This window comes from Trichoderma aggressivum (genome assembly GCF_033847375.1).
Source record: "Trichoderma aggressivum f. europaeum strain CBS 100526 chromosome Unknown scaffold_012, whole genome shotgun sequence".
Lineage (NCBI taxonomy): Eukaryota > Fungi > Ascomycota > Sordariomycetes > Hypocreales > Hypocreaceae > Trichoderma > Trichoderma aggressivum.
This window is the reverse complement of record NW_026946378.1, coordinates 31,202-58,161: the sequence shown is the minus strand read 5'-3', so window position 1 is coordinate 58,161 and position 26,960 is coordinate 31,202. Positions and strand designations below refer to the sequence as shown.

Below are 26,960 nucleotides of genomic sequence, written 5' to 3'. Positions count from 1 at the left end.
AGAGTTGGATTTCTCCGCAGCAGAGGCCCAGATAATGATGACTACGTGTCTCAATTCTGCTTGGGCATTAACAACGAGCTGCCAAGAGCATCTTTCAGCCACCAAACGCGCGCCTCATTAAGGACCAATTGGATCTTACATGCAGAGGCGTGCAATAGAACTTTATGGGCCTTGGATTGCGACGAGACGGAAGCATTGCTACCTTGACCGGTCAGGCATAGAGTAGCAGCAGTGTTTGACCCCTCACGGTGCCTAATTGCCAATATATTGCCCATCATGATTGGGTTACGGGTCGGTACCACCTCGATCAGGCTGAGCCATGCATCCTAGACCAAGACGGAGTAGGATGTGAAGTACCTCAGCATCACCAATCATAATTGAGCGGAGAAACAATCAGATGACATGGACTTGTCGGAACTTTTCATTCAATCAACGACCTTGGGAATCCAACTGAGATGACATGCCAACTTGGTGGCGATCAAGAGATGGTTGTAAGTCGTTTGGGGGTTGAAAGTGAAGTGGATTAACCAAAGGCTTTATAATAGACAATAGCGCAATCCGATTCCAACAACTGGATCTGATCCGCTACACCGGCGCTAAAGCGCAGGTTTACATCTTCCGTAGTATAGTGGTCAGTATGCAAGCTTGTCACGCTTGAGACCCGGGTTCAATTCCCGGCGGGAGAGACCGCCAGCAGTTCCAAACTGTGAATTCTTTTTTTGCTATTGCGTTGATTTTGGTCAGTGAGAGTAGTTATGATTGTGATGAGAGAGTTCAAAGGCTCTTTCAACACCTTTTGTTACAGACGACGTTGTATTTTTTGCATTCACGTCCACTCATGATTTGTTTGAATACTTACATCACCACTCATTTGTATCATTATTACTTACATCTCAGTGCCGCTTCTTCAACATCATCTCTTCCTCGTCCTACTTGCCACCGGCGCCGGCTCAAATGCATCGTCATCCGAAATCTCATCATCGCTAATCTCAACCGCCTTGTCCTGTGTCGCTCCCTGCGAGAAACTGAGCTTCGTCTGCTTCGTCTTTGCCGCAGCAGCTCCCCTTGTAGCCGTCTTCTTTGCCGGCGCAGGTTTGCTAGCAGCAGCCGTGCTCTTTGCATTCTGACCACGTCTGGTGGTTCGTGTAGCTGGCTTTGGCGGCGGCGGCGCCACGTCTTCGTCTGATTCCATTATCACGTCTTCCTCCGGTAGCTCCTCTTCCTCTTCACTGTCCTCAAAAGCCTTGCGACCACGCCGAGCTGGCGCCTTCTTGGTCGCAGGAGCCTTCTTAGCTGGGGCGGCCTTTGCCGTGCGTGTCGTGGCTCTCTTTGTCTTCGCTGGCGGCGCTTCATCCATATCCTCTTCTACCATGTCTTCATATGTCCACGCGTCGGGAGCGTCCTCCCAGCTGCCATCGAAGTCCGAGTCCCATTGCTTTGGCCTAGGCTTCAAAACTCTCTTTCTCTCAGCCTGTGCCACTCTGCCCGTGCTGCCAGCGGTAGCCATCCTTTGCTCCATTCTCTCCTTGTAAAGCTCCATGGCATTGTTCAGATCTTCATCGTCTTGATGGAGTTGTAGCATTTGGTTAACCTGACCAGACAAGTGCTCCGACACGAAAAGTTCCATCGCATGCTTATCGTCCTTGGCAACGAATTGATTAACCGCCTCGCCAAAAGGGCCCTGTGGGAGGACTTTGAGAGACTGTGTGGCAAGCAATTGGTTGACGAGATTTTCCACTTTGACCACTTCGGAGCCGTCACCCAGAGATTCAATAAGATGCGTAGAGTCCGGGGCTGCCGCTTTGCCTACGGAGCTGTCAGCACAAAACTAGAGCGCAACACGGGGAGATGAGAGACTCACGCTGGACCACCTTCTTCCGGTGAAAATACACCACATCGTTGGTGTTGGCTACTTTGCCAACAAACCGATTCGAAAACCGTTGTGGATTCTCACATTCAAACTCGCCACCTTCTGGTGCGGTGTACTCAACTTTTAGGCGAATAAGTGGCAATGGCCGATCTTGCAAAGCCTCCTCATCCGTCTGAATAGCCTCCCAATCTTCGTTTGCCTCCGCAATCATCTCCTCGACAATCTCCATCAGCCGCAATGTAACCTCATGTCTATTGTCCTTTTTCTTGTCCAATCCTTTGAACCTTTTTTCTTGGGCGAGGGAGATGTCTCTCGTGACAAACGGCCGGACAGACTTGAGAGGAATCTTGTCAACTTTGAAGTCTTTGTCGTTAACGCTTACCACGGCGACGTGCTTCTGCACAGCCTCTCCCGGAACCAGCGATGTTGCCACTGATGATCCTGGCTGCATGACGTGGAACCCTGTCTCTGGGTTTTTTGACGGGTCGATCAAGCACTCGTGTTCGTGCCCCCAGACTACCAAGTCGAGCCAATCCGGAAGCACGTTCTCTGGTAGATATGATGTGGCGGTATGGGCATGGTGATTTTGATGGACAGCAAGCAGATTGAACCACTCGCCGGTTTGGGTGCCGGGACGAAACCACTTGACTTTGTGATCTCTAAAAGTTCTAAACATGCGCTCATCGCGAACGTTGCTCAACCCATACAAGGCAAGCTTCGTGTCGCCCTTTTGTAGGAGGATGGGCTTTGCCTCAATGTTATCCGCCTCTGCCACTCTGCCATAATAGTTGAGAAGACCAGCTGCCTGCAACAGGTCTAGTGAACAGTAGTTGCCATCTCCAGAGGGGTCATCGTGGTTGCCGTGAATGGAGAAGACGGGAATTGAGATGTTGATATCGGGATCTTCGTAGTTGACATGCGGAAACGCTCCTTCAAAGACATCGGCGGCGTCGGACAGGAATTCCAGCGGACAAGGCTTCATGCCGAGGCAGTTCTTTCGTAAAGTTCGCATGACCTGATAGAGAGATTTTCGAGAGGGCTTGTTGTCGTGGAATAGATCGCCGGCAAGCAGCACCATGTCGACCTGCGATGTGACGGGTGAGCTTGGAGACAAACAGAGGGTTACCACTGCAACAAACATCTTCTCTGCGGGCGAGCGTCATGATCTCGTCAAAGGTCCGCCAGCTGTCATCCTTGCGAATGGCATCTCGCTCTTCGTATCCGACATGGTTGTCCGTCGCCACCAAGATGCGAATCGTGTCTGCCTCTGCCAGATTGTAAGCGGGGCAGTTTATGAAGCTGCAATTTCACAGCTTGATCTTCAGCCAGAGCTCACCAGGAAACTCAGGGATGTCAGGCATGTTGATGTTGCCAATGGGATATTCCCGGGTAATTAATGTCCACAATCAGAATTCCATCGATCAGCAGGCGAAAAGAAAAGAACAAGGCGGAGTTTGAATCCCGTGATGGACGATGCGGCGTCTGCAGTCTGGAAATTCACGGTGGGAGACGCGATTGCTGTCAGTGCATTAACGCGCCATGATACGAAGTCACGTGCACCTCTTTGAGAGCTTAATGGACTGCTACCCTAGAACAATAAAGATTGATGAATTTCAATGAAACTGTGCCAAATCAAATAACTATAATTTGTTATTCGTTTTATTGCTCCAAGCGAGTTTATTAATATTATTATGAAAATAGTGTCATCAATTGTGAGGATGTAGTATTGATGTGGATGTAGCAGACTCATGATAACGCAGCAAGCGATAAGCCAGGTTTGTAAACACACGACATATTCAGCTCTATGATGAACTCACATCTAAACCACGGAGGTATACAAGTCATCTTAGTTATGATACGCAACCGCATCATCTCCAATCTCGGCAAAAACAGCATCAATCGCATCGACAACCTCCTGCGGAAGCGGTCCCTGCTCAAAAATATCCAAATTCTGCTTCAACTGCTCAATGGTCGAAGCACCAATAATGATTCCATCGCCATACTCGGCTGAAAGAGCACTGTGGTGAGCAGTCCATCTCAGTGCAGCTGCGTGGCCAGAGATGTTGTGCTTGGCGGCGATTTCTCGCACTCGGTCGGTGGCAGCCTCGATGCTTGGCTTGATATACTTTGAAGCATAGAATTTGCCCAGGTAGTTCTGAAGATTGTCAGCGTTTTGAGATGACAACTCATGTATACACGATGACTTACCGAGGTATCGTAGCGGCCTCCAGCTTGAACGTTCTTGTGGTTTCCGTTGAAGAGACCCGCAGCGGCAGGACTATTTGCAACTGAGTCAGTCATGGGGCGATTCCTTCAGATGAACTGTGATAGTGTGTACCTCCATGCATAAAATGCAATGTTGTGCTTGTGAAGCAGGGGAAACAGTTCCTTTTCTCCCGTCCTCACAACCAGGTTATACTGTCCCTGGTACACAGTCGGCTTTACAAAACCTCGTTCCTCGGATATCTTGAGAAACTGCTCGACCTCAGCGGCCGTGTAGTTGGACAGTCCAAATCGCTTGAATTTTCCCTCTCGGTAAGCCTTATCCATAGCTTCTGCCGTCTCCTCAAAAGGAACGGTTCGGTTGGGCTGGTGCAAGTACATAATGTCAACCTGAGAGACTTTCAAAGCCTCTAGAGAGTCATTAATGCTCTGAGCAATTTTATCTTTTGAATGAGCGCCATCTGGGCGAGAAACGACTTTAGTGCCAATGACGAACTTATCACCAACATTTGCTGCGCCGAGTCGAGGCTCGCAGGATAGCGGCGCATGTGGTGAGTAACCTCTGGCAGTGTCGATTTGACGGTATCCTCTCTCATAGAAAGGCTCGAGAAATGCCTGGACTTCTGCCGGGGAGTCAAACCTGGCTGTTGGATCGATGGACGTGTCGCCGATCTGACAACACACGTAGTTTAATATGCGTTTATAACAGTGTGGCTGCGATAGTGACTTACGTTGGCTACGCCCAAGACAATCTCGATTGGTGATTTCGTCATTCTGACAATTGCTTGTTTTCAAACCGATTTCAACGCTTTATTCAACAACTTGAATTTCAATGCCTTTGTGAAAACTCTCGCTTGATTCTGGCTTTTCTTGTTCAAAAAAGTCATTCCCATTAAGTGACTTATATACATGCCTTTTCACGAGATTCACGCCTTCTGATTATAAATCTACAACTCTTCATCGCGCTTCCTGATTGCGTTGTATGTTGGTTCGGTCCAATCATCTCTTACTTTGGGCAAGTGTTCTCAATACTGTTCACTAATCACATATTTACTTTGCGGAAACAACGCATTGACCTCATTGAAGCTCCATGGGAGGGAGTAGACTCTCCGATTGATTAGAGCTGACAAATGCGGGACTTTCAATGCGGAACTTTCAAGGCGGAACTTTGATACGGATTCGTGTGCAGGGCCTCGGATGCGGCTCCATGGCGTTATGTGAGCCGATGCAAGTCGCCAGAATGAGGCCATACTCGGACAACGATGATTATGTAAAGAAACTTGAACATTCTTATTTGACATGCTTATTTGCTGTCATCGAGTCAAATGGACGCCACCCAGATTCCGTTGCACCAATAGGAATAGCACCTCTGTTTGGCGATGAATCGAGAGCATCGTTGACCAATGGGGCTGGCACTGAATTTATAAGCGGAAGACCCTTGCCAGCTCGGAGTCCGTTAGCTAACAATGTCTAGTTGAACGAGGCTTTACCCTTTCCCCCTCTCTAACTATGGAGGTAACTATCTAGGAATGCCCCCTTGGGCTTCGTATTATTTCGCATCGACTTGAACCCGGGGTGCGTAGTGAGATTTGGCTCCGGTGGCTAACCACATCAGATGCACCATCCATAAGGAGTATTATCACCATGTACTATGTCGTCAAAGCTGCAATAAATATTGCAATCCTATGTAGCTGGTCTACCACAGCCGCGAGGGATTTTGTGCAAAATGGAATGTAATGAGCAGAATAAAGGGAATTGATGTAACTAAATTCCGAGAGGGTTTATTTTTTTACCTTTGATGCAGATGAAATTCCTTATCCATGGTAATACGGAGTAGATATCCCACAGTTGTATCTTCTGATAAACTGTCGTTTTGTTGTGTGGTGGCGAGCATGGTGACTATCATCAAGCTCAAGATCATCGGCGTTTATTTAAACAAACAAGATGATTGGTACATGTATCAGTAGAGCTACATGTACTTACTGCACGAGAGAGAAATACGAGTAAGCATGAGCTGGATCTGGAAGCTGTTTATATAAATCTTGTAGAGACCAGGATCCACATGCTATGTACACGTATTTCCTCTTTCATCTTGAGTAGCATGATACCCATGCGTGTAATATCAACATCACACGATATGGAATCGGACTTCATTAAGTAATGCTCGTCTTAGGCCAATGACAATGAATCAAGAGACCGTGCCTCGTTTCATATGATACCCACAGTATCGCATCTTACTTGCATTTGGGATCCCGCCTACCCGTGTAACCGAAGGAGGCCACGGCGATAGTATTGGCATTAAGTCGATTGTGGAAAGTCAGATAGTAACCCTAGGACTGGCATATACTGGATTGGTACATTATTTTCCGAATTCGGCCAATGCACGCAGGATACGAATGGAATAGATTGTTCTTGGCCAATCGAATGCAATCCTCGTATTAGCACTGGAGACAGTTATGCCTGATACCCGAGATCCTGTCAGATTATACGGAACACTTACTGAATACTATCTCTTGGCTCCCCACGTAGTGGAGAGGCCATCCATTCCCCCACGACCAGATCGAGATCACACGTATCCTCCCAAATCACGCAAACTGTTGCTCCTCAGCGAAATTATATAGATCTGTACTTTATTGTAACGTTACCGATTTTCGTAGGATGCTCGTCTCATATGTGCGTCTTGCATCTTGCATGTTGGAGTAAACGTAGTAACGAGATGGTGGGTAGAAGATTCGAAAAGCTTGTGCTTCGTATAAGTGGGAGACATCAAACAGCAGCCCATCTCAGGGTTGACAATTGGACTGCATCCATCACACTGCTACGAAACCACCATCATAAGCAATCATGTTTGACGACAAACCAACCTCTCGGCTGGCAAATGTCGACATACCCGTACAAGTCCAAAAGCCACACCTGCCAAATGGAATTAAACACATATCCCCTGAAAAGATTGACCATCGCACAGATGAGGAGATTGCCGCTTCCTTGCAGAAGCGCCATCTTGTCACCTCGGACAAGAACATCTGGGGTTTCTGGCATACGGGCTTTGCGCGGATGAGGCCTTGGGCACAGCGAAATGTAATCAACTGGGTGCGTCGGTTGGGTCCGGATTGGACTGTTCACATAGTTGATCGTGTGGATGGCTCAGAAACGAACGTCTTTCACTATGCTGAAGAGTCTTTCTTCCCAAAGACGTTTATTGACGGCACCATGGATGGCCACAAGGCCCATATGGGAGACCTGGTTCGTCTACCGCTATTATGGAAATACGGAGGCATATGGATGGATGTTGGCCTCATCCTCTTGCGGCACGTCGATGATATCTGTTGGAAGCGAATCGAGGATCCCGCGTCGCCTCATAAACTCAGCGCGCTGGCTTTGATGCACTTGCCGGACACTTATACTCCGCTCAATGGATTTTTGGCCACAAAACGCAACAATCCCTTCATCAAGAGGTGGCACGATATCTATGTTGCGCTCTGGACTGAGGGAGTCACCAATGCAACGGGCTTCCACAAACATCCACTGCTACGGCATTTGCCTATATTCCGCCCTCGAATGGAATCTCCGGGCTTGAAAAACATAAACATGGATTACGAAAAGTTTTCCGACTATGTAGCTCATTACATGTGTGCCGAGCGACTTCGAAAGCTCATCGACCCCAACGACGGCTTCAACGGCGCGGAATGGTATGAGAAGCATATGCTCTTGTTTGACGCCAAAGACGAAATGTTTCAAGTTCAAACACTTACCGATTGGGATGCACAGCTCCAATTCAGTCTCTTCTCACTACCGCGTTCTGGAGACGGCGCCGTGGTGGATAAGTCGTGGCATGAGGCTGAGGCTCTCGTGACATCTTTGCTGGCAAATACGTCCATGGTGAAACTTCCTCACGGACCGGGCAACGGTGGATTAAAAATTAACATGCTCGCTGATCTATGGGATGCTGAAGAGAATTCTAACAAAGATAATGAAGAAGGGTCGTTTGCTGCGTATCTGCGGTATGGATCGACTCATTTCGACCAGATACGGGAGGTGAAGAAACTTGAGTGGCAGAATCCAGAGGAACAAATTATTACGATTGGATATTTAGAGCCTGTGAAAATGTAAGTACTATCGCTTTCATCGTGTGTGCGGATTTCAATGATATCATGAAAGTTGGGGTGGTTATAAGAATTGTTCTTGGGAGATTGCACAAATAGCTGTAAAGACAGACTATCGCTGCGTCACATCAATAAACTCCAATCCTGATTTAGACTCTTGGTTTTACTACGTCCTCGGTAACTTTCCTCAATCAATTCTTGCCATCTAATGCGATACATAATCCAGGCTGGCGTCCATCATGAGCCGCAAGATATGCGGCACAGAATTCTAATATGCAACCCTTAATCGGAATATTAAACGTACAACAACTTTTACCGGGGCACCAGATTGATTACAATCCATAAAAACAACAGCACGGAATCATCGCTGACCTATTATTTACCCCGACAGCGGTGCGATCTGCGGGGCCGAGCTGGACTCTTATGCGGGGTTAGATAGAACAGAGAGAGATATAATACTTCAATGTAACGCAAGCCCCTCCAAGACTTTTTCATCTTCAATTCAGCCTGTGGCAATCAAAATGCCTTATTCGCTCAAGGGAAGAAACGTCCTGGTGACTGGTGGCTCTAGGTGTGCAAATTCTAGCTCATGAGGGTATCTCTGGTACTGACAACAGCAAAGAGGCCTTGGGGCTCTCATCTGCAAGAAATTCGCCGCAGAAGGGGCCAATGTCGCTATCAACTATGTCTCCAACGCGGATGCTGCTCAGAAAGTGGCTGATTCCCTGAAGGAATATCCCGTCAAGACATTTGTCATTCAAGGTGTAAGTCTGTCACAGCCGCCCGGTATGTGCCGTGAGCCCTAGGAAGAACTCACACTATGCGCAATAGGATGCCGGGAAGAGGGAAGATAACGTGCGTGTCGTTCAAGAAACAGTCAAGAACCTGGGCGGGCTCGACATTATCATTGCGAACGCTGGCTGGACCAAGATGTCTCGATTTAGCGATCTCCATGCCCTGAACGATGAAGAATGGAACAAGGTAACTTGACTGCATCAGACGAAGATGTGAACATGGAGCGGTTAACCAAGTTTCTAGTGCTGGGCTGTCAACGTCATGTCTCATTTGCAACTGGTTCAAGAAGCCGTGCCCATCTTTAACGCGAATCCCGAGGGCGGTGTTTACTTGATTACTTCTTCTGTTGCAGTAAGCAAAACTGTCAAGACGGTTGTGAAATAGACCTTTACCCAAATTGACGTGAATACAGGGCACCACCCAAGCCGGTAGCAGCATGGCCTATTCAGTCACCAAGGCTGCTGGTCTACATCTCATGAAGAGCCTCGCATACACGCAAGGACCCAAGATTCGAATCAATGCCATCCTTCCCGGTCTGCTGTTGACTGAATGGGTTCGTCCTCATCTGTCCCTGGGCTTGTCTTGCTTGTATATGCTCATCATTTCTTGGCAGGGGCAAAAATTTGGAGGAGCGCACATCGAAAAGGTGAAATCGTTATCGACATTAAGGCGCGAGGTATGAGAAGAAGTCGTCCCTGAACAGCTCCAAGAAATTCACTGACTTTATAGACTGATCTCGATGATTGTGCCGATGTTTTTATCACAGTGGCTAAGAATAGTTCCATGACAGGCCAACAAATTGCAATTGGTACGTCTCTCTGATACGACCTCTAGGATATTGTATTAACATATATAGACTCTGGTATCGTTCTGGGCCACCCAGAGTCCAAGCAGTTGCACACTGAGAAGAAATAGCATATTAGCGCAGATAGGTAAAGGTTATACCTAGAGTTAGAGCGACTATCAAAATAGACATGCTCATTGATTTGAAGGATTATAAGACTATTGACATAAATAAAGTAAATGGCAATTTCAAGTCTTATATACAGTTCACCTTGTGATACGTTTGATCTGACACCGTGAGAAGCTGACAGCGTCTTCCAGTGGCTTAAATTCAATGGCCGCAAAAAGCAATTAATATTACCGGTATATCCTTCAGGATACTTTATTCTATTCAGTTATCTGTAAGCATGTTCGTGGCGAAGCTTCCGTGCTAGAGTTGGGATGGGGTGCTTGGGATGGAAACATGAGGTTTCATTCGAGGGGAAGTTTTCTAATAGAAAATACGCAAGTTCAGCAACATTGATGCCTTTGGTTCTTGGAAAGACTCAACATTACCACTTTATAGCCAAGTTATGAACATGTGCTACTCGTTTATGCACCTGAACATGGCTGTTCCGCATTGTTGACATCAGTCAGCTTTGACTCACACCGCTTGACTCATCGCTTGGGCTCACAAACCTACGTACAATTAGAGGCGGGGTTGGCAAATACGCTTTGGATCTCTGGTTACATGTATTTCAATAAAGATTTGCGTATCCAGTGGAGTTTAGTGCCGAATTAGCTTCCATCCTTCATCATCATCTATATATATATATTACGTGTGCCGTCTGCACTCTGAAGGGAATGATAGTCGACAGCACCAACACAATTTACACTTGATACACCCGAGTCATCTCTACGATTATGGCATCTTCTGAAGCTGAAGTTACACACACCATCGCATCTTTGTATGATGCGATCGGTGCAAAATATGAAAAGGCATTTGCCGACATTCCAGCCCAGCAAAGGTCTCTCGAGTGGCTTCTCCATCATCTTCCCCGCACAGGTTCCAAAATTCTTGACATTGGCTGCGGAACCGGCTGTCCCGTTGCCCAAGTCCTATCTTCGGCTCCTCACAATCACCTTGTTCATGGAATCGACGTTTCGGAAGAAATGCTCTCTGCAGCTCGCCAATCGGTACCCTCTGCGACCTTTGAGCTAATTGACGTCCGCAAATTTGAGGCGGATGAAGCGAGTTATGATGCTGTGACGTCGTATTTTGCTCTGCTTGTGGATATTTCACAGGATGAGATACGAGAGACGATACAAAGGGTTTTTCATTGGCTGAAGCCTGGTGGCTTCTTTATTCTGGGAACAGTGCCAGTTGATCTCGAACGTGCCTCGGAGAAATGGCTGGGCAAGAGGACGCTATTGACTTCCATGTCGGAGGAGCATTACGTTACCGCCTTGAAGCAGGCGGGCTTTGTTATAGAGTTCTCGGAAGTGGAAAGCTTTATGCCAAAAGCTGTGGAGGCGGGCATTTGCGATGAGGATAACGTGGTGGAAGAACCTCATCTCCTCATATATGCGCGAAAGCCGTAGTTGCCGCGAATCTTGTTTTCTATCTATGAGATTGAAATCCGAATATAACTACTTTATGTTTCTCCTATACATATGTGGTTTGTCATATATAACGCATGAAAGATGCCATCTGTACTAATGTTACAGATCATAGTACCAAGTCCGGTACCGCAACAAAGGCCTCAATTTACCCCGTGTCTCTGTCACTCATCCGACCGAGATCCTCCCGACTTCAGAAAAAGGAGGTCACCTTCCCATATGCATAGGGGTTCGGAAAGAAATAACAACTTCGCATACGCTTTTCTTAAGAAGGTCCTCTCATTCTCAAAATAAGTATAATATTTAAACCCCCAAATACGATCTTCACATCTTGAGTAACAATCTCATATACTCACGCGGAGGCCTTGCCCGTTTAAAATAATATACTAAGAAGAACGTTTTTTCAAGTGGAAAGTGTCGAGCATTAATGAAAAAGGAAATACAAGCCTCTTAGGTTTGAGGAAGGAAAATAGCAGTGCTCGAAGCGATCCGCCCGCATAGGTTCCCAAGGCCGTAAATGTAAATAGGGAGTAGCTGTCCAGCACCGTAGCGTCTACATAAAGTTCAAGGTTAAGACCTTATGTGAAGAAAGGCCAATCAAGTACACTATGATCTCTAGTAGAGACGCAGTTGCTTGAGTATCTGCTACTATCGCTATAGTTCTCTAGTATCCGGGCTTCCAAATGCGTAATAGACATGAGTTACATCTCCCGTGTTAAGACCAGCGTTAGTAATGGCAACTACCTGACTATCCCCTTGACATACCTGTGTTAGAGGAGGCTGTGCTCAAATTCCAGCCTCCATGATCGAATGAGCTTGGTCATTTCGCAACACCACCTTGCCGAGCTTCTCAATCTTGCGAACCTCATCGATTGAAGCTAGGGCGCTCAAACAAGTTCTCGGGATGGTAAGATGAGCTTTCTGTTTGAAGAACCGTATACCATCCTCTTGGTGGTCGATATTGATTTTCTTCACGATATGGGCGCGCTTATTCTCAACATCCAATTTTGAAGAATCATGAAATAGAAGGACTACTTCTATGATTTGGCCAACGTTAATAGCTTCCATTTTTAGAGCTGCATCAATCTTGAATTCTTGGCGATAAACATCCACATAGACAATAAATCTCTTTCGACGAAGTATTTCTAGGTCATCGGGTTCGTAACGGCATAAATAAGTGTTTTCGCAAATGCAGTCGTAAAACTCAACATTCATACGCTTAAGAATGTCCTTTTCGGGGTCACTGATGGCACCCCGTGTCTGGATAAGTATGTAATTGGTCTCGGAGGCGTCTTCAGCGGGTTTGATACTCTGATTGAGATCGTTCCCATTGATTTTGATGGGGAAAACCGGTTCCTGAGGTGCCTAGAAACAACACACAAAGGTTAGAATATGAACAGGAAGACCTCCTCCTCCTCCTCTTCTTCTTTCCCTAAAAGAATGGCTTACTCGTCCCACTTCTGCTTCCTCCGTTGTAATTTCTGCATATTCGCCGCCGCCGAGAAGTAGTGCAATGTCCTCAGTGACCGCATAGTGCAGAGGAATCCAGCCGCGGTTATCCTTTGCCAGTGGATCAGCCCAGAAATGTAGAAGTAGCTGTACTATTTTAGAATGGCCTCCTTGGGCAGCATAATGGAGGGGTGTTGAATTGGATTCATCTTTCGTATCTTGATCAGCCCGATATTCGAGGAATAGCCTGGAAATGGCGATATTCCCCTCCTTGCACATGTTATGAAGAAGCGTTGAACCGCGCTCGTCTTTGACACTTGGATTAACTCCTTCCTTCAAGATGGCTTCGACCCTTTCAGCATCACCGCAGTTGGCCGCATCGATCAGACTTCTCTCTATATCAACCGATTTTAGAGCTTACCCTTTGCGTCACGAATAGAATGGATTAATGGTTACATTACCCCGGGCTGATAGTGACATATTGGCGTGTTTCAATCATGGATCAAGTTGTTCGGAAATGGTAGGCCTTATTGGAAGAAACAGGCAGAGGTTCACGTTGTTCTTATATACGTCTTGATGTAACCACATCCCTCTTGCGCGAGTAGTTATAAATGAATATCTCTCGTTTCATGAGACGCTGACTGTTCTTCCTTCCCCGGCCTTGAGAGCCACCGGTTATTGAACCAGTCAAAACACAGGTACCAGGCCGTACTTGGATATATTGATATGAAATATTTCCGAATATACACACTCCAGTAGGAGTTACATTCGACAAGCGCCCCTTGTTTTCTTGGCTTGCTATAGGTTTCAAAATGAGTCTTGCGATCTTTGTTCCCTCTTTGTGTTGCACTGTCGACTGCTTCTTTGTTTCCTCCTTGCCTTTGTCCGGTAGTTTCTCTTTTGAGAAGTATAACTTTCAAGTCTCATTTTGTGTCCACGTGTATTGAACACCAATCATTACGGAGCACAAAAAATCAAGTCTTACGTAGCCTAATCGTTACCATAAGCCCTTTGTTAGCATAGTGTGTCACACCATCCAGCACACGGGTACTATGGAGGCCTACTCATATGGGAAGCCCGACAAAAGATACGGTACTAGACAAATCGCTGCAATACTGTAATTAGGAAACATTACCTTGATTGGTTGGGGTACTACCCCTGTGCAAGAAGCGAAGTCTACGAAATGACAAATTGTCAGTCTGTTACTGGAGAGAGGGTTGGCGTTGATGAAACTCAAGGTTCGAAGCATTTTTTTCTATAACAGGTAGTAGCATTGAACAAACGAAATATCGTATACTATTTGCTTTGTGATCAACTTAACAAACTCTACATATCTTTTATCGCTTAGTTGAAGAAACCCCTTTAACGGAAGAAGACGTCTTTGACGCCGACACTGACGCCACCGTCGTTACCCTCCCTCCAGCAAGCGTAAACACTACCCTATCCTGACAATGGGAAGACATGCAACAGGGATCATCAAAGGGAGATCCGCACGCCCGACAATCAAAGTTGGCGCAAGGATCGGCACTCGAAGACGCCGGAGGAGGCTTTGAACTCGATGTCGGACACGTGCCGTTGGCACAACAGGCAGGCGAGCATTCGTCACATCCATCCTCGTTGCAGTTACACACGTCGGTGACGGTACATGAACGACTGCTGCTCTGGATTGGCTTTGATGAGGTACTTGAGCCAATGCTTGTTGTGGGCGCCGAGTAGCCTCCCGAGCTGGGATCCTTGGGGTCCTGGTAGCCAGGCGGATAGCCTGTAGGACTGGGAGTACACCAGTATCCAGAGCATATTGTTCCTCCGCAAGCTGTCGTGCCACCCTTGCAAGTTGGTCCGGCTGTAGGGCCTGAAGTGAAGCTGATAGTTGTCCCTCCCGAGCTGGCTCTGGCGGCGGCGAGGCTGGCGCTCAAGACTGAGAGAACGGAGTTGGTGTAGGCTTGGCCCAAATCGTCGGTAGACCAGACTTCATCGTACCAAGTACCAATAGGTGCAGGCGTTTGCGTACCGACGACTTCAGTGGTGGAAGAGTCAGAGATGGTGATGGAACAGCCTGAGATGGTCTCGCATGTTGAAGCTGACGAGAGGGTTGTCGAAGCCGAGACAAAAGTCGTGGTGATGCATGCCTCCGCAGTTTCTGTCTGGCACTCAGGCTCATCATCTGTGGTGAGTTGATTGTCTTCGCCGATGGTAATCTTGGGCCAATCTGGCAAATTGCCTTTGATAGTAACACCAGGAGGCCACCTGATCAGGCCGGCTGGTGGAGGGCCAGGTCCGTAGATTCCCGGCGGCAAGATCCAGTGCCAGCCGCCGATGTGAAGCTCACCCCATGAGATGCAGATGAAGAAGAACCACGCTGTGCAGGGTACAACTACACCATCATCGGTGGGCTGGGGCTTGCTCACGCTTGTCGTGACGGGGACAATCTGACCAAAGGGCGGCCATGTGGCAAAGACGGGCAACGGTGTCGTAGAGTCGGCCTGCCCAGTGCTCCATGATGTGACCAGAGAGCAGTCCACCGAAGCTTCAGCCGTAGTAGCTGCAAGGAATGTAAAGACTTTTGTAGTTGGGCAGGCAAAGTACAGCGTCAAGGGGTTAGAGTTGGTACATGTGGTCCCAACGGCAATAGCAGGCGTCTTGAACACGACAGACGTTGTAGCTGGACATGAGATTGTAATGGCTCCTGTCGAAGCTGGGAACGTCACCGTCGTAACAGTGGCTTTGGGTATCGTGACGGGGAAACCGAGCGGAGTGTAATAAGTCGTGCTGCTGCCTGAGCTGCCACCGGAGCTGCCAGAAGTGCCAGAAGGCTGTCCCGGTTCCGTTCCCGGATCTGTGAAGCTCTCTGAGCCGGGCCCGCCGTTGACTTCTGGCCATGGCGGGAGAGTGACCTTGCGTGTTGTTGTGCCACCACTGCCGTCGGGCAATGGAATGTTGACAGGTGGGATGTTGACGCTGGGATAGATGGTGATGGGCGTCGGCCCTGTTCCCGTCACGTTGACGTTGGAGTAAGGGATGCCTCCGGTGACGATGGTCGGGATTGTGATAGTCACAGTGGTAGTCGTCGTCTTGAAGACGCTGGTAGTACCAATGCCGGCGATGGACGTGGGCCCGATTCCGCCGTATTCAAACGAGGTAACATATTGGCTCGGCGAGATGGTGGTGTTTGATGCCAGCGAGCTTGTAGGTAGAATCAACATGCAAGGCGCCGACGAGCAGGACACCGTCGGAGTTTGCCATATCCCAGTGCCAACCCACACAATGTTGACATTGTCAGCTCCAGGAAGAGGCAGCCATACACTGACCTCCGTTGTGTAGCCGCGCTGGTTACCATCACTCTGTAGGATCTTGGTGCCATCAATACCATTGGCCATGTTGACGGTAGCCACAGTAAAGAGATTATAGATGACAACACCGATTGAACCCTTGACCTCTAAGATGCTCTCTTGGCAGTTTCTTGTGTCCTCGCAGTCTTTGTAAAAAGCGTTGAAAAAACTGTACAGCCCAGCACCGTGGATAGTGACATCGGTTGAGTCGATAATCTGTATGCCCCAGGAGTAGCGGCACCGCTCATTATCCGTATTAGCCGTGAAATTGCAGCGACTAAAGTCAGGATCGTTTGGAAAGCTCGCGGCAGCATCAAAGGGAGCTGGAGCGCCGGGAACTGGTTGAAAATAAGGCGATTCTGTTTGAATATGGCCCATGTAGACGTTCTTGGCTCCGCTAAGCAGGTAATTGTACAGCACCGAGTGTTCAGAGCCACTGCCGTAGAACCACGATGGGCCCTGAGACTCGATGAGCATACCGCGGGCACCAAAGATGGCAACCTGCGTGATGGTTGAGTCTGGCTGGTTGAAGATGGACTGATCATTGTCGTGGTCCGCAACCCAGGCCCATACGTTCTCAAAGTAGCCATTGGCCTGAGGCGTAACGTGAAACATGAGTGATGCTGCGATGCACTCAGACTTCTCACTAAACTTGGGGCATGTGGCGAGATCTAGATCCGATCCCAGGGCACCTCCGACACGGAAGTGCGAATCCCACATTCCCGCAGCTCCTTGGTCCGATGCTGCTGTATTCCATTCCATTAGGATGGCGCCAGCCGTGTTGCCTTTGACTGAGAACAGCATCTCCACAATCTCCATGGTGCCGATGTCGCCCTCGTTACCAACCTGTATCATGACCTTAGGGTCGTGCATGTCGCTGAAGTAGAAGCCCGAACCCTGGATCTGTGACCATGACGAACCTTGGACTTTTGAGCCTGTCGGGATGACAATCGTGCCGCCTACTGTGTAGATGCCAGCCGGAAAATAGGCAATCTTGCCCCCGCTCACAGCCTTTTGTAAGAAAGAGTTGATACAGGATTGCTGGTCACCAGAGCCGTCATTCTTACATCCTCCATCTGTGGTGGCCACCAAGAAGGAACCGGAACTCTTGTCCTCGTACTGGGGCCGCTCACGGACGTAGAGGAAGCCCTTGGAATCTAATAGTCCCTTTGCCTTGGCTGGTGCCGTCACGTCGCCGGTCTGTGATGAGCCAGCTGATCCGTTGTATCGCTTGCCCGTCGCCCACAAGTCGGAGTTGCCCGACAGCAGCGTGCTACCACCGTCGATCAAGACAGGACTAGTGACTCCATCAAAGACGGTGTTGTCCAGCACGATATTGGGAGAGGTTCCAGCGTTGTTGGTCAGAATGCCGACCTTTGTTCCGGTGATGATAGTATCAATAATTGACACACTGCCAGTTCCCTGCCCCGTGTCGCCTCCAATGCCCGAGATGTTAAAGGCAATAGAGCCGCCGTTAATGTCAATCTGCTGCCAAGTCCAACCCCAATCCCAGACCATCTGGATGGCCGTGTTACAGAAGTTGAACTGCAGGTTGCGAGCCGTGTATTGCTGCGAACCTGCACGCCAACCAATGTTGCCACCGTCAAAGATCAGGTTAGACACGAAGCCACCACTGCCATTCTCAGAAAAGATACCAACGGCTGTTGTATTGCTCGTCGTTGGCATGCTGAAGATGAGATTCTGCAGCGAGGTGGCCTGGGCTACTTGCCAGTGAATTCCCGTTGGCACCAGATCTTGTCCTTGATCCGCCGTTGAGTCCGGCATATCGTTGAGGTCGAACTCAAAGTTGCGGATCTGACGGAAGAACTGGTTCTGGTTCACATACCACTGTGCTCCTGATTCAAGAGGAATGTACGGATCTGTGTCAAATAGTGCGATACCCGTAAAAGTGTCACAACCTTTGATCGTAGGCATGTCATTGGGGTCTCCAATGAATTGCGTATAATAGTACTGGATCACCGGCGAGCAGATCTTGTACGTGCCCGGCGGAAAGTAGACAATGGCACCCTGTGAGAAAGTGTTGCCGCACTCCTCACCGCATCGTGTCTGGTTGCCTCCAACTGAATTTTTGTTCCAGCTGGCTACGGCTGCGTTGAGAGCCTCGGTTGTGTCTGTTTTTCCAGAGTTGTCGGCTCCAAAGTCATCGACAACATTGCGGAAGAATTGGTAATCGTTTCCTCCTGCCAGAGGTTGCTTTCGTGAAACGTTAGCGTCGATTATCACCAAAAGACGGGAAAATTGAACTTACAGCTCCCAAAGGCCCAAGAGTTGTCAGCCAGTAGTCGTCAGAGGACTGCCGTTTCTTGGGTGCTTTGAAATTGGTCTTCTTGGTGCCGTTAAATCCAGCATAACCGCCACGGATCACGGTGCCTTTGGCAAGGTTGGTCATGAACTTTTCCAGGCTGCCCGAGTAACGCCATACTGGGCCGTTCTGCTTCCCCTTGTCAGGAGCTGTGTGGTAATAGTTGTGCTGGTTGTCCACCATGTACGATGGTGCGGGCTGCCACCAGAAATTAGCATCATCTCTAGATTGACATGACAAAGTTAAAAGACGCATCAATGACTTACCCTTGGATCATATGGGAGCGCAGTTACGTTTGCGGGAAGATGTGGTGGCGTGGCTGACCGCACAAGGCTCACTTGTGCGGCCAGAAGAGTTAGAAACAGAGGCAAAGGACCAGTCATGTTGCTGTAGAATCCTGACACGAGTCCATTGCATGAGAAGAGGGGATGAGAAATGAGACCTGGAGAAGGACGTCTTCCATGATATTGATGTTATGGACGCAAATACGGCCGCGGAACAGCTCTGCCATGTGGTGCATAACCGAACTTACAATAGTCAGGCTACCTCTCAACTTAGCCTAAACCAAATCCTGAAGAATTCACTCCTCAAAGCCATGAACCACCGGATTACACAAGTCCCTCTTGTTGCCTGATGTTATCGAACTATCTTTGGTATCACGATGCCACCTCTATTCCATCCATGCAGATTGGGCCTATGACTTTCGTAAAGACGAAGTGGATGTATCGGATTGTATGTGTATATCCGAGCAGGATTGTCAGTTGTAGGGTTGCATTTCTCATCGCTATATCCATACCATGGAAATTCTATCCAAGAATACATATCATCGCATAATTATAGGATTATGTTAGTGCAGGATTGTCTGACCATGTAATTGCATCAGGGTGGGATTCATCGTGTAGGATCCGTCAGTGTAGGATCGCATCTGTGTCGCATTGCATCGGCGTAGGATTACATCGGCTCCCCTGCATTTAACCGTCTTCAGCCATCCCCGAGCATCGATCCAGCTCGGCAGGGTGTTTAGAGGGTAACAGCAGCGACAGGCCGACTCCCAAGTGTTGAGACATTTTGGCAAAGTAAAATCCTGATATAGTCTGTTGTTAATGTTGTCTTCCGAGCTTTTATAAAATAAGGCAGTGACTTCGAATTGTTTTGCTTTTATTGCTTCATTCGCCAAGGTAGTCTAGCTTCAATACATCTGACATCTTTCATACCATCACTGCAAGCATTCAGTTATCACTTCATTCAAGATGCTCTCCCAAACTCTCTTCCATATCATCTCCTTGGCGCTCGTCGGCACCGCCATCGCTGCCCCAAAGGCTCTCGTGTCTCCACGTTCTGCGCAGATCTGTGACGACACTGAGACGGGCGACCTCCTCTGCTACACTGCGCCTGACAACACGCCTCAAGACGTCGCTGTTGCTGATGTATCCTATGTCGCGGCCTATCTCCGCGCATATGGAGCGCAGACCAAGGCCGGACGTCTATACTCAATGTCTGCAGCCGACGCCCCTGACTGTGCTGAATGGACCGTCTATTCCCACGGCACTGTTCAGGTCATCGCTAAGCACATTGACGCCACCGTCGACAGTAGCGTTCTCTATGCTGACATCGCCAATACCATTGACGGTGGAACCGGCGCAACGCCTGCCCAGCAAGCTGCTGCTCTCATCGGCTGCGATACTGACGGCGGCTCGCTCGGTGTCGTCTACAACGCTTCCAACCCGGCATACTCGGCCACGACTTACCCTGTGGGATATACGCCTGAGGGCATTCTCATTAAGATTGTGACGACAGGGGTTTAGAATTTTTGTATGGGATTGCAATTCCCTCTTTGTAGCCCATAGCTTAAGCATATTTGCAATCTTGTCTAGAGAGAACCTCTGAGCTAGTTAGCAACTTGACAGCAAAACAATCTAATTAGTTCCATCATACTCTCCTTATTAATGACATATGCGTTTGCGATGTAGATGGTTGTTGAGTAATTTGTCTTTTGTTGTTGGATAAATATAATTCAGTATGGTGGAAAGTCATAACGCCGAGCGGTAAATTGAACCAGGGAATGGAGGAGCAAGTTTACTCTTCTATTCATTCAAGCTTACTTAGTATTAACTTCACCATCTCTCATCTCTGCTGAATATACATTAACCTCACTCAGATGATCAGTAATTAGTTACATGATAAGCATCGACTCTCTCTCCATACAGAGTGATGAGCTACCCAATACTCATCAAGCTATCAATCATACATGGACAGCAACTCCAATCCATCGAAATAAATCCTATTTAGGGAAAAGCCGGGACTTGGCTTCCGCAGTGGAGTTGTGGCTTCGTCCCGACCCCTGATCTGATCGGCGTATAATTGCCGTTTTCTCCTTGGCTCCGCAGAACCCCTGTCAACAGCCCAGCGCTAGCATCGTCGTGGATATTTATTTCTACGAGTTACGGAGCCTTCGGGATGTCCATTAAACCGCGGGGTAGATAGAGAGAATGGCAAGATTGAAGGCTATAACTATGCTTAAGCTTGAGAAATACAGCCCATCGAAGCCGAGATTTTATTTCCATAACATGTTGAGTGAAGATAGTCTCTTAAATGAATATAAAGTGAAACTCACATTGCTGAAGCTGGCATAACGTAGAGATAGGAGAATTGCGTCGCCAAGACAGGAGTTGCAGGAATCCGGCGGAAATTACATTCACAAGCTTACAGCCGTGTAGGGTTGTATTTACACTTAGAAGGATTGTTGATACTCCTGCTGTAGTATGGAAGGATTGCTGCTGCTCCCCGGAAGGATTGTTTTTTTTTTTTTTTTTGCAACATGTTAATATATAGGCTAATTTCCTGTTCGAGTAACAATCTACTTTACCTCTCTCCTGTTCAGTTGGATTCGCTTATTTTCTTTGTGGGATGGTAAAAAGAAGCTACGTTAGTAACTTTGATATAGTACTGGCCGATTGCTAATGTTCCTGCTGCCGAGCTATTCTTGTCTAACTCGTCTGTTGATTACACATTACACCACATGGCAACCTGGGAACTTTTTAGTCAACTACGGCTACAACGGCAACCGAGAGACTCCACTTGACTGTGTAAACTCGCTTTTGTTTTGGTGTGTAGTTGGAATTAAAATCTGAAGGATGAACAGGTGGCTGACGAGTTATCTCAATACCGATTACTGAGAAACGTCTACTGATTAAGTGGTACCTCATCACGCTCGTGGAAACAGTCACCCCATTTGTCCCCAACCCTCTCATATATCTCCAAATATGCAATTATGAGCATGTCTCAGCCATCGGTATAACCTACATATGGTATAGTCTCCCATCAATATCCTGTACCATCAATATCTCGCAGAAGCGCACCTCTTAGCCATCATCTACCATCTGGCAAGCGTGTCTGGCCCCCACTCCCCCATATCTTTATACTAAAGCAATGATTCTATAAAAGTTATGCTCAACTGACTAGGAAGGGTTACAATGACTTGTTCCTGGAGGAATTCAATATTCAGTGGCCCATTGGTCCAAAATAAGCCGTTACATCACACTACCTCCCCAATAGCCAGTCGTATCCTTTAGGAGGAGCCGCGTGTAGTAGCAATAGGATGAGTTTACATGAACCAAAAGAAAGTCAGTTTTTTGTAGCTCTCAATCCGTCCAAGGTCAGCTGTCTCTGACTAGCAAGATACATTTTGCCTATTCTGAGATTACAACGTCACACTTGGCTTTTTGGATGGCAAGAGGTTTTCTTGCATATGATCAGACATCTGTGTGCTAGTAGGCTAATCACACTATCCACCAGGAGATACCATACTCTATACCACAGGGACGCATTTGTCTTTGTTTTCTTAAGTTGTTGTATGCACAACTGACATCAAGGTCAACAACTCTTCGCCTTTGGTCTAAACTGAGCTCTCAAAGGCCATGGCGAAGCTCTTCTTTCATCTGGGACTATTCCCAGTCCTATTCAGTGTCCTAGTATACACCGTAGGCGCCGCCCCGACTCTTGATCAGCTGTTTATAATTCAGGGGGGAACCGATAACGGCGGCTGCGATGATTATATCGCAACTATGAACAACTGGGTGGCCGAAATCAACTATGCCCTCGAAACGACTCTTGCAGCCATTGATCATTATGAAACGGAACCAAAAGTCAGAGCGGCTTTTACAACCTTCTTCGGAGTCAAAGAGGCTGCAAAAACCCCATCGGGTGCCACAAATATTCGTAGTATGTTGATATCTTTCTTATTCCTCATATCATTTCTGGGTTGACTTTGAGGCTAGAAATCTTCCAATGGGTCTATAATTTCTTCTCATTCGCATTGCAGGATGATGGTACTCCTTGGTATCCTATAGATAACTCACGCTACATCTTTTGCGACAGCACTTGGCTCATAGAACAAACGCAAGACGACACAGCCAAAGACTATCAAGGCAATGGAATCATAGACAAAAACGGCAACCTCGTTCCCATTGAATCAATACCCGGTTACAAGACGGCCATCGGTACAAAGGCCGGCAACAAAATCTGGTGGTCTGGCCAATACGCGCCCTTCAACGGGTACTACTTCTCACCAACCGGCAGAGATTACTGCAGCAATCCAAAGAGCCTCGGTCTCACCTCATTTGTCCGAGAGCTAGAGGTAAATTCCAAGACAGGAACGCTCAAGGGACTTCGAGACGTCGAAGACATCATCATCTGTCCTCAGAGCTTCACAACCTCGGCACCAGACTCTTTCACGGCCGGTAATGCGTTGATCTCCGCGGGCACCGGCCTTGACACCGTGCTACCCAAGAGTGCAACGCTGCTCCACGAGTCTTTCCACAACCTGTTTGGAACAGTCGGACAATATGGGTTTCTACAGGTAGGCGAGGAATGTAAGTGCCCTGTTTCTCATGTGTGCAAATGTTTAGGGTACTGACCCGGTATGGACAGATAATCTCATGACGTGCATCAACTGGGCCAACACCAACGCCGTAAATGGGGCGCGAAAAAACCCTGAGAACTACGTATTCTTCGTCGCCCACATGTTCTACCTGTATGGCACAGTGAACCAAGGCATATCCAGGAATTGGGATTTTGAAATTATTGAGGAAGCGAATGGAGACAAGAAGTTTGGGGCGAAAGCTCCTTGACTAGGTACAAGGGTGGAAGCATCCATAGGTGTACGTTGATGGTCAAAGAGAAGGACGTCTGTAGAGCCGTCTGAGTACTTTGGGTTATTTATCGTAGTATAGTAACTCTGGCCATGCTTCCATGACAAGAGAGAGCCAACCGGTTTTTTTAAAAAAAAAAAAAAAACGCCAAATTTGGGCCGTGCACACTATCATCACCCTTTAACATTGGTGCATATCATGTTGGGTCGTCATCCATATAGCTAAGAATTCATGCTTCCGTGTGCCTTCGTTACGTGAATCCATCGGTTCTTTTCATGACCAAGATCAAGTTCCAACTACATCTCTAATGCTTCCTCTTCTTCCTCTTCATCTACTAGGGGGGAGAGGTAGGACGGCGCCACCTGAATATCCCAACGCTCTTGCTCCCAAGCCGTAACCGGGGGTATCACGTTTGACACAACGGTTTCCCATGACTCCTTTGCCAGGGCATTTTTCGCCGATGCCTCTTCCCGCTGACGGGTGGCACCGTAGAGGCCATTCCACAGGCGAAACTGGCATACAACCATCTGGCCACTGCCACTTTCCTCTGCCACCGCTGGTTGTCCCGGGGGCTGCCACTGTTCACTGTCTCCAGTGTCCGTCCAAGCCCACACTAAACCATCTGGCTTTGGAAGAAAAGCCACCAGGCCAGGCCACGGTCCTCCAAGTGGAACTGAGTCTCGCGAGAGCGGTGGCGGTGGCCGCAGGTCCTCACAGTCTGCGGGAACAAAGCCTTTGAACGCTCTGACGATACTGAAGCGTATTTGCTCGAGGTCAGGACCGCCAGTGTATGGCACCAAGAAGGCTGTAAGCGTCACACGACCCTCTACCTCGAGTTCCTTCCTGTCGCTATGATGCCAGTGAAGACTGGGGAATCGTGATGCCGTTGGTAGCATTGTGGTGCTCCTATCGTCTGCATTATTGAGGGACAAGCGCTGGAATAACCCGCCGGACACAATACCGCTGTCAGGCAGGTCCCTGAGAAACTCGGCACATGCTGGCGAGTCTTGGAAGTTCTTGAGGGCTTCTGCAGACGCCCAGACTGTTGTTGTTGTTGTGTATTAATATTGAGTCCATGAAATCCTAAACTGGAAGATACTCACGAATGATGATGGCAGCCTGTTCGGGATCATCAACCTGCCTCCCCAGCCAGACCTTGTCATAACCTGTCACTTCTGCAAGCGGTCCGAGGACAGAGCTTCCCGTCGACCATGTTGGCCAACCCTGCCATTGTGGCAGATGAAATCGAGTCCAAGTTGTCCGTCTATTCATTGCTCGGATTCTCGACTGAAGCATCCTGGTACGAGCCATGCAGATGCTGACGTCTGTGACTAGCACACTGGGCGACACAAGTGCCTTGATTGGGAAACTTCATGAAAAGGCGCGGGGCCGAGAGATCAACGGTGGGGTGGCTGGCTCTTATAAAGACGGCCTGGACTAGGATTAACGGACAGAGCAGTTGCGTCACATAAGTTGAAGGAATGGAGGGGAGGTTTGATGCAGTCGGTCGAGTTGTAGATATACTGGATAGAACAATATTACCTGCTTATCTGCTTTGTGTGTAGCAGCCAATCATGCATAATTACATCAATGACAATAAACAGTTGTTAAGAAACTAGAGCTTATGGCAAGCCAGGCAGCAGCTAACATTAGAGTCCATTAACGCATTTCCGAAAAGAGAAGACAGAAACTCGAGTGACACAGCACCGAAACTACATGTACATCCAAACTCAGCACCATGCATCTCCAAAACATTATATTCCATCCATACAACCCTAACACCAGAACAAAAGAAATTATACCATCACACAAGTGGCTAGTGTGAATCCATCTTACGTGATGCTCAATAGCCCGAACCCAGGGCACTATAAATCCATCAACACGCCCGTCGTCCCAACCCAGTCCGACTCTCTTCTCTCATCCTCATGTCCCCGTCTCCATTATACCTTCCTTCACCCCACCGCAGACAATTGCAATAGCGACATAACATAGAAGAAGGAAAAATCCCCTTGAACTCTTCCGCCTGATCCTCATCATATCGCCCGTCCACCAGGTAATGAAGAGGACATGTTGGAGGGTGTCACCCGTCTTCCTCCGGCAGTCTCCTCCTACCGACTGAGTTTATTCGGATTTGCGTCATGTTATATCATATCAGGTAGTCGCTTTTTCAACCTCTTTTGTAGTTAGATAAGTAGCTGCAGAGTAGAATCAGAATAGAAGGGAGTGAGATGGAAACACCTGTGCACCTTTATACTTGTAGCGCTACATGTGATTTTGCCGTGACCAAGGTCTGTGAAGCCCTGATCTTTACATGTCATGTCGATTCGCTCCAACAAATCAACCGCGACAGAGAGAAGCGGGGTTGTTTGGAGGATTCGTGTCTCTGCTCACCGGTCAAGCATCACTTGCCTTCCCCCACCAGAAGATGCTGCATCAATGCAGCCCATGTGGCTGGAATTGAACCACGTTTATGAAAATCCTCCACGGTTTGGACTCTAGAAGGGCCGATCCTTGGTTCCGGCGTTCGGATAGGGAGCCCCGAGTCTCGAATAAACGACGAGGCTACCAATAGTGAAGCTGAGAACCGCGTATCGTGCTATGAGTGCATATGCATGCTGCACAATGCTTGTAAAAATGCTGCCAATAGCTGGTGCTTTAAAATGGCGAATCAATTCATTAGATAAGTTGATTGTGAAGAAGAAACGTAATGAAAAATAAACAGCACCTGAGAGAGACTCTTTTGTTGGAAAAGCCTTGAATATCTGTTGACCTGTATCGAAGACAAGTGGTTTTCTCAATTCGTCGCGGTTTATACAAGTCGTGTCTATTTTACCAACGAGAGAACATGTATTGTTACAATCGGGTTATTGCAAGGTGAAACCAGCTGTGGTCCCCCACGCGCAATTTGTATGGGAGAGCATTAGCGGAAATTCCCTAACAAGGCTGCCCGCATGCATGATGTAATGCCGAAATGAACAGACTTGTAGCAGCGATGGAAACCATTCTCAACCGATGATTTGTGCTTTAAAAGAATTGTTTATTACCATATGAATGATTATTCCACCAGCCATAAGTGAATGAGAAATAATACATGTATCTTTACAAGTTGCACATATGAACACTAGGGTGTTCAACCGCCCACATCACTTACATGAGCAGCGAATTCAGCAACTCCACCATAGATACACAACTCGTCAATATGTATCTCCAAATTATTATTTAGATATCCTCCATTTCCACAACCATTCTGTGCAGCTAATTCTTCTCTCCCATGCTATCAATACGGCCTCGAAGATCGGGAGCAGTTAAATGTGGATTTGTGATATCAACTAACGC

The 26,960-nt window shown here is 47.9% G+C and overlaps 9 protein-coding genes across 9 annotated transcripts; 4 read left to right on the top strand and 5 right to left on the bottom strand.

Moving 5' to 3' along the window:
- Positions 1-913: 913 nt before the first annotated feature.
- Triagg1_3905 (uncharacterized protein) lies at positions 914-3,231 on the bottom strand (the record flags this gene model as incomplete). The annotated part of the gene is made up of 4 exons (XM_062898249.1): positions 914-1,806; positions 1,862-2,954; positions 3,010-3,137; positions 3,207-3,231. 4 exons carry the CDS (start codon positions 3,229-3,231, stop codon positions 914-916), a joined length of 2,139 nt encoding a protein of 712 aa, XP_062756925.1.
- Positions 3,232-3,716: 485 nt separating this feature from the next.
- Positions 3,717-4,866, bottom strand: Triagg1_3904 (uncharacterized protein; the record flags this gene model as incomplete). Its single annotated transcript, XM_062898248.1, has 4 exons — positions 3,717-4,025; positions 4,079-4,148; positions 4,209-4,765; positions 4,825-4,866. The coding sequence occupies 4 exons, from the start codon at positions 4,864-4,866 to the stop codon at positions 3,717-3,719; spliced, it is 978 nt and encodes a 325-aa protein (XP_062756924.1).
- Positions 4,867-6,937: 2,071 nt separating this feature from the next.
- Triagg1_3903 (uncharacterized protein) lies at positions 6,938-9,906 on the top strand (the record flags this gene model as incomplete). The annotated part of the gene is made up of 8 exons (XM_062898247.1): positions 6,938-8,199; positions 8,819-8,960; positions 9,028-9,177; positions 9,235-9,342; positions 9,404-9,544; positions 9,605-9,667; positions 9,721-9,799; positions 9,848-9,906. 8 exons carry the CDS (start codon positions 6,938-6,940, stop codon positions 9,904-9,906), a joined length of 2,004 nt encoding a protein of 667 aa, XP_062756923.1.
- Positions 9,907-10,677: 771 nt separating this feature from the next.
- On the top strand, positions 10,678-11,355 carry Triagg1_3902 (uncharacterized protein; the record flags this gene model as incomplete). Its single annotated transcript, XM_062898246.1, has 1 exon — positions 10,678-11,355. The coding sequence occupies one exon, from the start codon at positions 10,678-10,680 to the stop codon at positions 11,353-11,355; it is 678 nt and encodes a 225-aa protein (XP_062756922.1).
- Positions 11,356-12,159: 804 nt separating this feature from the next.
- Triagg1_3901 (uncharacterized protein) lies at positions 12,160-13,302 on the bottom strand (the record flags this gene model as incomplete). Its single annotated transcript, XM_062898245.1, has 3 exons — positions 12,160-12,738; positions 12,823-13,217; positions 13,284-13,302. 3 exons carry the CDS (start codon positions 13,300-13,302, stop codon positions 12,160-12,162), a joined length of 993 nt encoding a protein of 330 aa, XP_062756921.1.
- Positions 13,303-14,184: 882 nt separating this feature from the next.
- Triagg1_3900 (CAZyme family GH55) lies at positions 14,185-18,857 on the bottom strand (the record flags this gene model as incomplete). Its single annotated transcript, XM_062898244.1, has 4 exons — positions 14,185-14,262; positions 14,454-18,365; positions 18,421-18,672; positions 18,741-18,857. The coding sequence occupies 4 exons, from the start codon at positions 18,855-18,857 to the stop codon at positions 14,185-14,187; spliced, it is 4,359 nt and encodes a 1,452-aa protein (XP_062756920.1).
- Positions 18,858-19,724: 867 nt separating this feature from the next.
- Triagg1_3899 (uncharacterized protein) lies at positions 19,725-20,279 on the top strand (the record flags this gene model as incomplete). The annotated part of the gene is made up of 1 exon (XM_062898243.1): positions 19,725-20,279. One exon carries the CDS (start codon positions 19,725-19,727, stop codon positions 20,277-20,279), a length of 555 nt encoding a protein of 184 aa, XP_062756919.1.
- Positions 20,280-22,391: 2,112 nt separating this feature from the next.
- On the top strand, positions 22,392-23,603 carry Triagg1_3898 (uncharacterized protein; the record flags this gene model as incomplete). Its single annotated transcript, XM_062898240.1, has 3 exons — positions 22,392-22,695; positions 22,752-23,345; positions 23,404-23,603. The coding sequence occupies 3 exons, from the start codon at positions 22,392-22,394 to the stop codon at positions 23,601-23,603; spliced, it is 1,098 nt and encodes a 365-aa protein (XP_062756918.1).
- Positions 23,604-23,920: 317 nt separating this feature from the next.
- Triagg1_3897 (uncharacterized protein) lies at positions 23,921-24,896 on the bottom strand (the record flags this gene model as incomplete). The annotated part of the gene is made up of 2 exons (XM_062898239.1): positions 23,921-24,666; positions 24,728-24,896. 2 exons carry the CDS (start codon positions 24,894-24,896, stop codon positions 23,921-23,923), a joined length of 915 nt encoding a protein of 304 aa, XP_062756917.1.
- Between the last annotated feature and the right edge of the window lie 2,064 nt (positions 24,897-26,960).